General features: G+C 51.3%; 1 protein-coding gene across 1 annotated transcript in view; it reads right to left on the bottom strand.

Moving 5' to 3' along the window:
* Nucleotides 1-4,281: 4,281 nt before the first annotated feature.
* Nucleotides 4,282-13,314, bottom strand: part of KCNQ3 (potassium voltage-gated channel subfamily Q member 3) — a gene marked incomplete at its 5' end in the record, with an annotated part of 161,952 nt that continues 152,919 nt past the window's right edge. Inside the window, 5 exons of the mRNA XM_006753291.2 lie at nucleotides 4,282-6,163; nucleotides 7,744-7,828; nucleotides 8,526-8,624; nucleotides 10,174-10,305; nucleotides 12,410-12,509. Of these exons, the coding sequence (XP_006753354.1) occupies nucleotides 5,474-6,163; nucleotides 7,744-7,828; nucleotides 8,526-8,624; nucleotides 10,174-10,305; nucleotides 12,410-12,509 (1,106 nt within the window). The remainder of the gene's footprint in view (nucleotides 6,164-7,743; nucleotides 7,829-8,525; nucleotides 8,625-10,173; nucleotides 10,306-12,409; nucleotides 12,510-13,314) is intronic.

Below are 13,314 nucleotides of genomic sequence, written 5' to 3'. Positions count from 1 at the left end.
TGGCAGGGAGCAAGGCACCAGATGTCTATGCCGTAAAAGGGGGTTAAAGAAAATACAGTCCCAAAGCAAATACAGTGAGTCTCTGTTTTCCATCACTGCTACATTAGAAGGAGAAAAGAAGAACAGCCATATCACATCGGAAGCAACAGAGAGCGCATTTTTCTCATTAAAATGGAATGATGCACAGAGCTGATGAAATCGGCCCATCTTTGTACGGGGATTTTCAAGATGGAGCCTGCCTCTGTCTCCAGCAGCAAAACCTCCGACACTTGATAAAATGACTCCACCCATCTTGGAACCTGGCCTCCCGCCTGGACACAGCCCTCGCGTGTGGAAGGGGGAGCTGCTCTCCTCTCCTTGAAAAAGTCCGACGGATTCCCACATGAACCAGATGAATGGTTTAGGTGGCACTGTTTCCTGCCACTGACAGAAGCCGGCTTGTGAAACCACTCAAAGCCACAGGCAGGACCCGCTGAATAACCAAGTGGAGCAACTGACACTGGACTCTCTCTTTCCTCCAGGGAAGCAATGGGTCTGTGATCATTTTACCAGAAAGCTGACCGGGCGGAGGAAGGCCAGGTGGTGAAGGACCACAGGGCGAGATCTGGCAGCTTTTCCTGGGAGACTTGCTGGGGGAGAATGAGCTTTGGAGGACATGGGTTTTGATGATGATCCCAGATCTACTCTTACAATGAGTGACCCATGGCGCGGTATTTCCCCTGCCTACTTCAGTGTCCTCGCCTATAGGATGCAGACCACACACCTCCCCCATGGGCTGCAATGAGGATCGCATGAAGTCAAGACAGAAAACTATTACATCGCTGGCAACTCACAGAGAGAGCGTAGGGTCAGTTCCCCCTGCCCTGGCCTCCGTCTTGAGGGCAGAGGAGAATGGACATTGAAGAACAGGCTCAGGTTTCATTATTCGTCGGCATCAAACTTCCCTTTGTTTGACAAGTCCCAGAGGAATGAGTATGTTCCCAGGCACTGGGCTAGGCTTCTGCTGGTTTCATTATTCGTCGGCATCAAACTTCCCTTCATTTGACAAGTCCCAGAGGAATGACGAGTATGTTCCCAGGCACTGGGCTAGGCTTCTGTGGCTTCGTTGTAGTCTCACTCAGGGCACTTGTACCTAGAGCTCATTTTAACTTATTTCCCCTGAAACGTGTGTGCTTTGTGGAGGCTGAGGCCTTGGTTCTAGGTGCCTCGGAAGCGTATTCCTGGAAAACAGACCAGCTACGTGACCTTCTGGGGGGGAAGCCTGGCGTGGGCTTGGCAACACTTTCCGAAGTGCAGCCCGCTTCTCAGAGCTCTGGATAAACGTCTTCTCCTGCCCCAGAAGAATCTGATCAGCAGACCCCACAGGGAGCCCCACCTTTCTCCTGTAACGGATGCTGTGTCTTGGGCCTGTACCACACGCTTCTCTTGGTCAACACAATTAAATTAAAGGAGCTCAGTGACTTGCCAGAACTCAATCCTCGTAGGGATTTAGAGAGGAAAACCCTGTTCCCCTGACTGCCCCCCAGAACCTTCCAAGTACTCTAGAACCTTCCTCACGTGTGCTTATCTGGGGCTGTAAAGTCCAAAGCACTGAACCCAAACTCAAAGTCCCCCTTCAATCCATTCAGTCTTCTCTGGGTTGATGGGGTCATTACTGTTCTGATGCAGAATTTTTGCTCTCAATTTCTTCCATGTTCTCTCTCCCAGTGACCCCAAGCTAGGAAACATTCCTGTCTGTAGAGCGTTCTTCAGGGATGAAATCAGAGACTTGCCATTGGTGGTACACAGAGTTTGAGGGGACTTGCAATATTTGAGGCCACCAAGTTTCTAGCTTTTTGATGGCAGGAACTGTGGTTTTCATAGTTCTGAATTTCAAGTGCATTGCCTAGAGTCAGCACACAGCTTAATCTTGTAAATTAATAAGTAAATGTTTTTATTACAGTCATTACAGTGGCATCAAATTATGAGAATGGTCTTGGCAAATTATGAGTAGATCCTGTTATGTTAGGATTTCCTACAAGTAATTATTCTTTCAATTTACAGTGTCCAGGAACTGCCTGGCACAAAATAGGCAAGGCATAATGCACAACTGTCAATTAATTAGCTAATTCTGAACTATAGTATACCTTGGGGTTTTCTAGATAGGTTTTTTTTTTATGAAAACCAGAGTTTCATAATATCAATGTCATGTCTTAATAAATCTAAGCTGTTCCCAGAAAAAGCAGCTAGTGAATAGAACTTTCTCAATTTGGTGGGGGTTTTTGTTGTTGTTTCTTTCTCTCACAATTAAAAAAAAATGTTTTTTGTGTTTCCTCATGTGCTGGTATTGGATAGTCAGAACTCACACTTGGTATCAAGTACTTTCTTCTCAGCCTAATGACATCCCTTTACCTGACGCTGGGAAAGTAGATTTCTCATTTTGATCCTGATAAAACATGACCTCTTCACATTCTCATGTGTCTTACTGCGACACACAGAGCCTGGATCTGTGTAACGAGGCCATAGTTTCACTTGGGTAAATCCTTCCTACTCTTTATAATGGAATTAATTGGTCACTATTTCATGGGATTCTGTTCAAACTGCAATTTCCTGGGCAAGCTTCAGAACCACTGGTGTATCTGAAATAGCATAACCTTCACATTATCAACCAGTGCTGTTGGATTATCCCATCATTCTGTTCTTCTGACACAAAGATCTTTGTGGAAGCACACACTTTCTCCCTATAACTTATGCTCAATCCTAGACCTTGAATTTCTGCTTCATCAACGCCAGCCATGTTGGTGATATTGCCTAAGGGCAGGCAACTTGAGCAGGTCTGGTTTGCTTTTCAAACCAAAGAGGATAGCGAAGCAAAGGATTTCAGTTTTTGTCTTTTGTTTTGTTTTGTTTTTTTAGATGGGAAAGAATAGCTCTTAAGAGTCTTGTCCTTTATTCATTCATGAAAAATGTATTCGGTCTTTGCACTGATAATGGCAACATACACATGTAGGAGACCTGGTGGTGAGGAGCACGAACCCAGTCCCTGCCATCCTGGCCTTAGGAGCCAGCAGGGAAGCTGGCCTGCCCGCCCAGTGGTTTGGGAAATAATACAAGCTCCCTCCTTCATAAGTTATTAACAGACCCTGAGGCAGTCCTCTCACCTTGGGCCCGTGGTAATTATCTGTTAGCTTGAGGATGAGAAGTTCCACTCTTCCAGCTAAGAACTCCACTGAGTTCCTGGAAAATGGATCTATTTGTAAGATACCAAGCTTAGCAGGTTCTTCAAGAATATTAATAAGCTAGGGGAAAATAACTGGTGCCTATGTAGATTGATTCATTCTCCATTTTTTTTTTGTTTCAAATAACTCATAATAAAAAAAGAACACAGTAACATGTTAGATGGCAGGTGGCTCCATCGTTTCTGGTGAAAGATCCCGGGAGGTGAGAATCAAGAACCAAGCCCTAAGGAAGGGGCTCAGGCTTTCCAGCGCCAACTCCAATGGCACTGGCAGGCATGTGGGGGAGCCGAGAAGAGAACCAATGAGCCTTGCCCTTTGCCCTTCAGATGGCTGGAAGGTCAAAGGCAAACCATACGAGAAGGGGTTTCATATCTCATGTGTGTGATCATTCTTGTGTATTTCCCACCTCAGCCTGCAAGGTCAACACCCAGCCATTCAGAGCACTCTCCATGTAAAACGCGCTTTCTACCTGTCAGGAATTCCTCAGGCCAGGCAGCAGCCCTGCCTGCTCACCGCATGCTGAGCCTCTGGTACAGTCCCTGTCGACAGAAACTGAACTGTGAGGAGATAGCGCCCCCCTCCAGCGGAATGTAAGGCCGCTGCATCGGGTAACGATGACGGCGTCAACCAGATGTCTGCCACGGCTCTGATGGCTCTTGACAAGACTGAGGGAGGACATCAGTGGCACTTACATGCAGACATTTGTTTACGCCATTTCAATCATCCTGATGGTCTCCATGGCGACCATCCTCAACCGGTGCTGAGATGTGCGGAAAAGGGTGAGGTGATAATACTGCAGAACCGTCATTTAGCGAATTCAGCCCAAACCTCACAGAAACCTTTTCCATCAAAGTGTTTCAGAGAGTAGCGGCATCCCCTAAGAGGCCTGTGATTAACGGTGAGACGCATACAGGGGAGCGGTGCTCTGCAGGCTGGGGGCTGACACCTCCGCTGTCTCATGGTTAGGAGTGGTTTGAAAAATCTGCAGGAGTGAAAATGGACGGTTCTGGAAATACTGCCCATCTGCATATTAATTACTATTACAAGTAGCTTTCCTGTACTATTTTTTTTTTTCTGGATCCCAAACACAACGCATCAGGAAGTGTATCTGGCAAATAAGAGCAGACAACTCCCTCCTCCTGGATAAACTGTGGTAAGTGCTTTGCACACGACACAGGGTGCAGGTGTCTTGGCACAATTCCCGGGTCCCCTGCAGGAAGGGCAGGGCGGTGCGGCCAGGAGCCCAGGGAACAGAGCGAGTCAGCGGACGGGGCTCCGGGCCCAGCTCTCCAGGGACAACGGCGTGGCCCCGGGCACGTCACGTGAGCTGGGCCGAAGGTTTCGCAGTTTTACAAAGAGACGTGGACCAGACAGGCCATGCGCCCTGTGACTCCGGTTTCCACTTGAGATGGGTGTCCTGTGTCAGTCTCATGGGGAGGGTGTGAGTGGGAACCTCATTTTGAAGGCACTGAACTTGGCTGCTGTGCAGAGGGGCACCCCACTTCTGATCAATGTCACCATCTTTGGCTACAGGAATTGGCAACTCTTTAAATGTGTGTGTGTGTGTTTTCTCCCCGCCAACTCATAACTCATTGGAAATGCTACACTGGGACAACCACCATTTTTTACAATGAGGAAATTGAGGCATGACACTAGACAATGGCAGACCACGCGAGGTCCTGTGGAGGGCTTTCAGAAGGCTGGGCCTCACTGAAACAATTTGGAAGGTTCTTGGTTTTGTCGATGTGGGACTATCTCACTCCTCTCCTGACATCTTAGCTCAGGAGACACCCTCACTGGCATGTGAGAGCACTGGTGGCTGCTCTCACACACAGCCGACCAACCACGGGCCTGTTTTACAGAAAGGGGTGGTGACCAGAGAAAGAACCTAAACTACCTTCCTGCTTACCAAACCCAAACCCAAACTGCCAACCAGACAGACAGATGAAGAGCTCGTGGGTGATCTCTCCCTGGACTGGTCCGATCGCGAGCAAAAAGAAGAAGAGCAGGTGAGCGTGTGTCCCGAGGAGGTGAGCGGACCACTGAGCTAGTGCAGGGCATGCAGACCATGCTGAAAGGAAGCGGCTTCACGGCGGTGGCGTGGGAGGACAGGCCATGGCTGGCCCCTGCTGGGGGCCGTCACGCACATGCAGGCGTCGGATGTGGCCACTGGGGACCGCACTGGTGAGTGTCAGGCGTGAGAGCAAGTGAGCTATACAGTCTGTGGACATTCCCCGGAGTCAGCCAGGACCCCTTTACACGGGCTTGTTGGATGGGGTCCATATGGAATCCGAGATCCCGTCCCCCGTGGAGGACAGAGGCATGGAGCTGCTGGGCGTGAAGGGGTCCGTGTCCGTGTCTGTCTCGCCCTCAGCCAGATACCGCTTCTCCCGCATCCAGCTCGAGCCACCGCCCGAGCCAAACACGTCGTCTCTGTCTTGGGAGATGCTGAAGCCACTGGGAGACCGTTCCAGCTCCTCGTGGTCCACCGACATCAGGGACAGGGGGGTGTCGCTGTCCCGCGTGAAGCTGCGTCTCTGCCGGAGGCCGTGTGGGTCGGTGGGGGACGGGAGAAGCGTCAAGATGGGCAGGACGGTGGGCCGCTCCATGTACGCTGGGGTGGAGGAGGAAAGGGTCCCGGGAGCCCTGCCAGATCCGGGTCCCCCCCGGGGCAGGCCCACGGGGTCGTGGGCGAAGAACCGATAGGGGCCGACTTTGTCGATGGGCACCTGCTGGAAGCTGAAGGACGGGTCCGGGAGCCCCGTCTCAGAACAGTTGCAAAGGATGGTTTTCATTTCCGAATCCCGGGGGTCCCCTCTCTCCTCCTCCGCGGCCGGGGAGGTGGCCTTGGCCGGGTTGTAGCAGGGGATGTGCGCCTGCAGCCGCTCCATGTGCTGCATGTGCATGTCCACCAGGAAGTCCAGTTTCCTCCCCATGTCCTGCACCTGGAACACAAGGAGGGGAGATCACTGCCTTCTCGGAGCGGGTGCCTGTCACCTGTCGGAGAGGCTACAACCACATTTAATTATCGGGAAGGAAGAGGGATCCTGCAAGGCCTGATGCTGACGGCCAACTAGTCTGTGCCTCCCCATTGCAAGCCCTGGGCACCAAGTGGTGCAAATCTAGACATAACCCAGGCCGCCTAGGTGAAGGCTGGAGGCGGGGACTGCGAGGACAGGCGCTACAGGCCTTCCCTCTCCCCTGGGAGAAGGGGCCAGGCTGCCGGCCGTGTGGGTCGAGGAGCGGGAGTCCTTGATTTGCAAGCGTTCCCTTAGCCAGAAGCATGTGGATTGTAGGGTTTGCTGCTCCTACGAGGTGATGTGAGCCCCAAAGATGCGGGCGGTGATGAGCAAGGATTGAGCTTCATAGAACTGGAGACCCTGCCTGGGGGCCTTGGCAGCCAGTGGGAGCTACAGAGATAAGCTGGGTCTGCTCCTACCTACCGAACTAGGGATTTATTTAATCTCTGTGAGTGCATATGCCGGTGTGCGTGCGGTGTGTGTGCCTGCCTGCCTGTGTGCGCATGTGTTCATATGTGTGTACATGTGTGCACGCGCATGTGAGTATGTATGTGTGAATGTGTGCCTGCATACGTGTCTGTGTGCTCATGCATGTCTGCATGTGTGTGTGCATGCACGTGTGTGTGTGTGAGACCTTCTCTCCCTGACAAGTCATACTCACCAAACAAGCACTGGGCAGGTATATCATCCCCTCCAACCGATGAGGATGCACAGCACAGAATTAGGTAATGGCTGAGATGGTACCCAAGCGTCAGTCACTAACACATAGCAGTTACTATCTGACTCTACTTTATGCACTTCCAAGATATGACCCCATTTAATTTCTCACAGCCCTGTGAAGCGAATACTAGTATCACTCTTATGTTGCAGGCGAGGACACAGAGGCACTAGCAGATGAAGTAACTTGTCAAAAGTCACAGAGCTGGTAAGTGGACGGGCTGAGATCTTTTAAAATATAAATTAAAATTTAGAACTGAACGATGATATTCTTTTTAGGCCAAAAAAGAAGGATCATTGAGCTTTTCTCTCACTCTCCTGCACCGATCCAATTGTGAATTATGAATAAAATAAAAGGGTGGATAGAAATCCTAATAGCGACTGACAGTGCCATTTCTCCAGGGTAACCTTAAGGATCTAGGGAAGGGGGAAGGAAACAAACACTTCTTAAGAGAACACCGTGAAGCACAGAATGACAGCTACCATTTGCTAAGTGCTTTCTGTACACCCACTCCTGCTCTAGGTAATTTACATGCATCAATTCATTTCGTTTTCACAGCTTAGGGAGGATTAAGATGCCCATTTTACAGATGAGGCCACTGAGGCTCAGGGCAATTCATTAATGTGCATGTGATCACCCAGCCAGCAATTGTGGAATCGGGATTGAATTTCCACATCCTTTTTGGAATGGTAGATACTCACGTCTGTTATTGATCTATGGGAGGAAAGTGACATGTGGAAATCAATTTTATATGCTGGAGTTTTGGTTCAGGAAAGGAAAGACCTACCTGTCTTTCGACTTTCACAAACTTCCCCATCATGCTTTGGTCTTCCATTTCTGATGTGGATGCTCTGGCTAGGTAGGGTTCGTTCCTAGGAAAGAGCCAACAGGCCTATAAGATTGTGACACCTGGTTTTGCTCTGCCATGTCGCTTCAGCTCAGTGGGCCATGGTCCCAGGAGCCATGACTCCCACGCGCACCCTTGTGCAGCTGGAAAAGGCCACTCAATCCCGGACCCAAGCTCCTGACTGTGCCCAGTGCTTGGTTCCTTGAAATGACTGTCCTTGGGCCTCAGTCTCAGGCTGCTGGTTGGGAGCTCCCCCAAGTGTGCGTGGTGGGGCGCAGGGAGGGGTCTAACCTCTGAAATTCTATACTGTGGGGGTCAGCATTTCATCCGTCCCATCATATTAAGAGCGGAAAACATGCGGAATCTAGAATATGGCGTGAAAGATGACGCGGTAGGAGTGGGAGTGGATGGGTGCTGAGTTCTGCTACTATGAAATATTCTACTGGCTCCAATAAAACCTCTTATTTTATAAAAAAGAAACCATGCTTTTCATTTTCAACAGCCATCAAACAAAGTATCACCCACGTGGTCTGCGTAGAGATGGGAGGTCAGGGTTTGCACAGAAACCTTTCAAATGGCCACAAATCAGAGCAGCCCTCAAACTCTCCATTCCGGGACCGGCAACCTCACCCACCCAAAAAGCAACCACTGAGACTCGAGGACGGGGACGCCCCAGGGGCTGTGGCGCCCACAGCCTGTCCGGCACTGTGCACAGACCCCACCTGGGAGACTGCTGGGATGGGTAGGTGAACGCTGCCCCTTTCTGAGACTTCTTATGCTTCGGAGTCGATGGTGGCCCGGGGGTGAAAATCATATCTATTCTGGAAGAGAACACACAGTGAGGGGATTAAATGACAAGGCGCTTTACATGGGCAGAGAGGAAAGCAACTCATTCTAATCCCTCCTGTCAGGTGTGGGTGTGGAATATGAAATTAAAGGGAAAAGAGAGAGGGGGAGGGAGAGAAAGGGAGAGAGACAGAAAAAGAGAAAATGTATCATCTCAATAGATTATCTTTTTTTGGTCCACTGGTGGTGATGGCATCATCCTCATCCCAGGGGAGAGAGAGGCAGCCAGTCCATGGAGAAAGGGTGAGGGAGGTGTCTCCTTAATTCTCAGCGGAAATTCCCTGTGCCCCGCAGGCCTAGCTGGTCTTCAGCTCATCTGATGAGGCAGCCTTTCCTGCCACACCCTAGGCTCTGTGCTTGGCTCTGCAGGTCGCTGCTGCTGGGAGGCATCTCTGGCCATCAGAGGATAAAGTCATATGTCTAAATATAATCACATACATAGTCATGCATATGGACATGTGTACATGTGCATACCTAGGGCTGAGTGTATTAGTAATCATATTATGGCTACTAATATATTCACAGGTCATATAATTTTTTCACCACATGATATGTATTTTGCAAATGTCATTTGATGGCTACATAACTTGAATGAGAGCAGGTTCTGTTATTTCCTTTTTGTTTTTAAGTAAACATATTTTTATTGATATCGAAGAGGAAAGGAGGAGAGAGACAGAAACACCAATGATGACAGAATCATTGATCCACTGCCTCCTGCAGGCCCCACATTGGGGATCAAGCCCGCAGTCCAGGTATGTGCCCTGACCTGGAATCAAACTGTGACCTCCTGGTTCTTAGGTTGGTGTTCAATCACTGAGCCATGAAGGCTGGGCTACGTTCACTTCTTGGTCTATGTTGTGACTGAGGGGGTGCGGCTATTAGAGAGAGTAGGAGCGAGGCAACCAGTCGCACCTGGATTGCTCTCCAGCTCTGCCACCTCCTGGCTAGGTAAGTTTTGGCAAGTCCTTTGTCCTTTGAGCTTTGGCTTTCTCATTGGTGAAATGGCACCTTTAACGCTCTGCCTCACAGGGTGATAAGGAATTAGACACATATAGGCAGAGCACCCAGGTGGTCAACAAAATATGGTGGCCATTAGTTGGGCATTGTTGCCGTTTCCATATTTTTGCTATTAGGATTGACGTCTGATGCACATTTTTTCAACACGGTGAAAAATTTATATTTAGAATTAGCCAGCTGGACTGGGTTTAGACGATTCCAAGTTGGCTGGCAACATCCAAAGCATCGCAGCCAGGGGCCAGTCGGACATATGCTTTCTTGCCACGAGGCCCCATCAGGGGGTTGACCTTGGCCGTGTCAATGTCACCAAGCTTCCTCCCAGCCTGCTTGACCTGGAGCTGGTTGGCTCTGAGATCCGCAGTGCTTGGTGGACTTATTTGTTCCTCAAATTTCTCTCTGCACTTCGCATGCTTTCTGAAGGCCTGGCACGCTCCGCTCTGAGGTCCACCTGGCTTGGGCTCCTCAGCGGTCAGGAGAGCACCGTCCTCCCACGTGCGGCCGTCTTACCTGGTCTGAAGATACTTGATCCGGGAGAGCATGTCGAGGTGCCCTGCGGAATACTGCTCTATCACATCCTTCACGTCATACGGCCTCAGCGTCTCCTTGAATTTTTTCTTATAGAGACGGAACTGTAAAATCCTGTAAGGTGAAGTAGAGATGTGTGTGTGTCACGCGTAGAGAAACTATAACTCAAGACTAGCAAACTCGGGGGCAGTGGGGGAGAAGAGAACCAAAGAGAAAAGGACTTGATGGGGAGACGTTCCGATTTGGGTCCTGGATCCAGCCTTTCGAGCCACACGGACGAGGCTGGTAGAACCCCTCCGCCTTGGCGCCTCCCTTCAATCATTTGCACACTGAGAACATCACAGTAACCTGCGAGCGAACATTTCCCGAGTCTTCATTCAGGCACTGGGCTGAGTGTTTCATGAACAATCTGCGGACAGACCACTTTCTGGAAGGCGAGACCGTGGCCGAGAGCTCGGGCACTTCCCGGGGCGGGGCCACCTGCCAAGAGCCTCGGAGCGCTCCTCAGACCAGGTCTGGATGCTGACAAGGCCCGTGTCACACAGCTGACATCTCTCTTCCTGAATCGCTTTTTTAATCCTTTGGTTTGTAAGCTCTCCACAGAGAGAACCTAGCTTCTGTTCCCCCAGTTTTCTCAGGCTCTGAGTAAAGGGGGCACCCAGGACTCATAGATGCCAAGCCCTCACCTCCATCTTCCTAGGAACCAACAGCCACCTGGGTGGCTAATGCTCCTTGAAGCCCATGCTGAGGCCAGTGCCCACTGAGATGGGGCAACTAAAACCCCTAATCGCAGGTCAGCGGTAGGAAACAGAGCTGACCCCACCCAGTGCTCACACAGGCCTTCTTATGGTCGCTGTGCAAAGTTCATTCTGCCACAGCCCAGGCTCCGGTCCCTCAGCACTATTCTGACATATTGATTAAACCATCCGACTGACTTGCCATCCCCTCCAACCTCGTGTCCTTTTATAAGCCTGCCCTTTGCACACCTCCACTGAGGGAGGTGTCGGCCAACTGCGGCTCCAAGGCCAGACCCGCCCACTGCCTGGGTTGAAAGTTATGCTGCAACACAGCCACACCATCCGTGTATGTACTGTCTCTGGCACCACAGAGTGAGAGTTCAGTACAGGCAGCAGAGATGCACGGCCACAAAGCGTAACCCATTTACTATCTGACTCTACAGAAAAAAGCCTGCCCACCCTGAACAAAGGCATCAGTGGACACGCTATAAGGACAGAGCAGAAGGCAGACCAGGGAGCATGGCAGCACAGGCCTCCCTCCAGGCTGGCAGGTCCCTCCCTGGGTCTTCTTGAGGGAGATCGTCCCACCAGGCAGGAAGCCAGGAGCTGTGTTTCACCAGTGGCACTGCGGTCACACTGGACACGATGGTGTCATGGGAAAGCAGGCCAATGGCTTTGCTGAGGTCCCCGTACGCTAACACTCCCTGACTCACTGCACCGGGACCTTCTGCAAGCACCACGACTGGCTCTTGGAGAACCAACCTAGTTTCTAGAATTCACTGTGGCGGTGAATTGTGGACGTTCTACAAGCCTGTATCCTGATCACAGGTATTGTTTTTAGGATAGATTTTATTTTTTAAAATTGATTTGAGAAAGAGAGAAAGGGAGAGACACTGATTTGTGGTTCCACTTACTTATGCATCACTAACTGACTCTTGTATGTGCCTTAAGGGGATTGAACCCACAACCTCAGCTTATTGGGATGATGCTCTAACTAACGGGGCCACCTGGCAAGGGCCTTCTGACCAAAGTTTCCTTTAAGGCAGCGGTTCTCAACCTGTGGGTCGCGATCCCTTTGGGGGTCGAACGACCCTTTCACAGGGGTCGCCTAAGACCATTGGAAAACACATATATAATTACATATTGTTTTTGTGATGAATCACTATGCTTTAATTATGTTTTAATTTGTAACAATGAAATTGGGGGTCACCACCACATGAGGACTGTATTAAAGGGTCGCAGCATTAGGAGGGTTGAGAACCGCTGCTTTATGGGGTAGCACACCCCATGACGACGTGCTGATGTGCAATCACTTGTCTTCAGGCAGCATCCCCTGTACAGTATGGACAGACTCTGCATCGGCCTCCGGTTACTCCCGGGGCCTCCCGCCCATCTCCCCAAAGCCAAGCCCACTTTACAAAGCCTTGTCCTGGACAGAACTGGGGCCTGGGGAGGCCATGGGCGGGGAGGTGGGGCCTCACCTGACGGCTCGGATGACGGCCTTCAGGGTGGGGATCATGTCTTCGATGAAGTCATTCCCGTAGTCCCTGTCTTCGGCCATGGGATCGCCGGTCCCGGCATCTGGGAGGGAGACACGTGCATCAACCACGGCCACAGCACCTGCAGAGGCTCAAGGCCCTCCTTTGGCCACAGCCTTCCAGGCTCAGCCTCCAGGGTCTGTGTTCCCATTTCCGGGAACCCCGCAGGGTCCTCCAGCTGTGAGGTCACTCAGCCTTTCTGAGCATCCCCTCCTGTTACCCAGAAGTCTGAGCCACGGGTGTCTGCAGTTCAGGACGTGCGTTCCGAGTTCCCAGGGTGGCAGCAAAGGTCACACAGGTGAGCATTAGTTCACATTCTTGCTCTTTCAAGTCCTCAGCCGGGTGACCTTGGGGGAGGTCACTCTGAGCCCTACTTATCCTCTTTCCATAAGTGAAAGGGAACACAGAGGTGTTCCTACACCCTGAGGGCTGCTCTCTGACACATCCTCCCACCCCTGAGGGTGCTGAGCCCCAGGGCTGCAGATCGCTCTGCACCCGGCCCCTCTCCGTCTTTCGCGTGGACTCCATGGCCATGCACTCATCATTGCCACCCGAGGGACCATGGTGACAGGCCCCCAAGCTCCCAGCCACGTCTGCGCAGGTGAGTGTGGTAACTATGGCCCAGGAACAGCTACCTGGGTGCCCCCTGCCCTTCAAGCTGTGGGGATGAGTCATAGATGCCTCTAGTAAAGAGGAGGCAGTGAGCAGTGGGTTGAGGGAGGGCAGGGGATGGGCTACTTTGCAGACTGGAGAGCACTTCAAGGTGGGGGAGAGTTGGAGGGAGGGAGGGAGGGAAGGAGGGAGGGAGAGAAGGAGGGAGGGGTCTTGGGCAGGGGCGAGGACAGGCC

The sequence above is a fragment of the Myotis davidii genome, unplaced genomic scaffold (assembly GCF_000327345.1).
Source record: "Myotis davidii unplaced genomic scaffold, ASM32734v1 scaffold30, whole genome shotgun sequence".
In the NCBI taxonomy this organism is placed as follows: Eukaryota; Metazoa; Chordata; class Mammalia; order Chiroptera; family Vespertilionidae; genus Myotis; species Myotis davidii.
The sequence above is the reverse complement of the archived record's forward strand: the minus strand, read 5'-3'. Positions and strand labels throughout refer to the sequence as shown.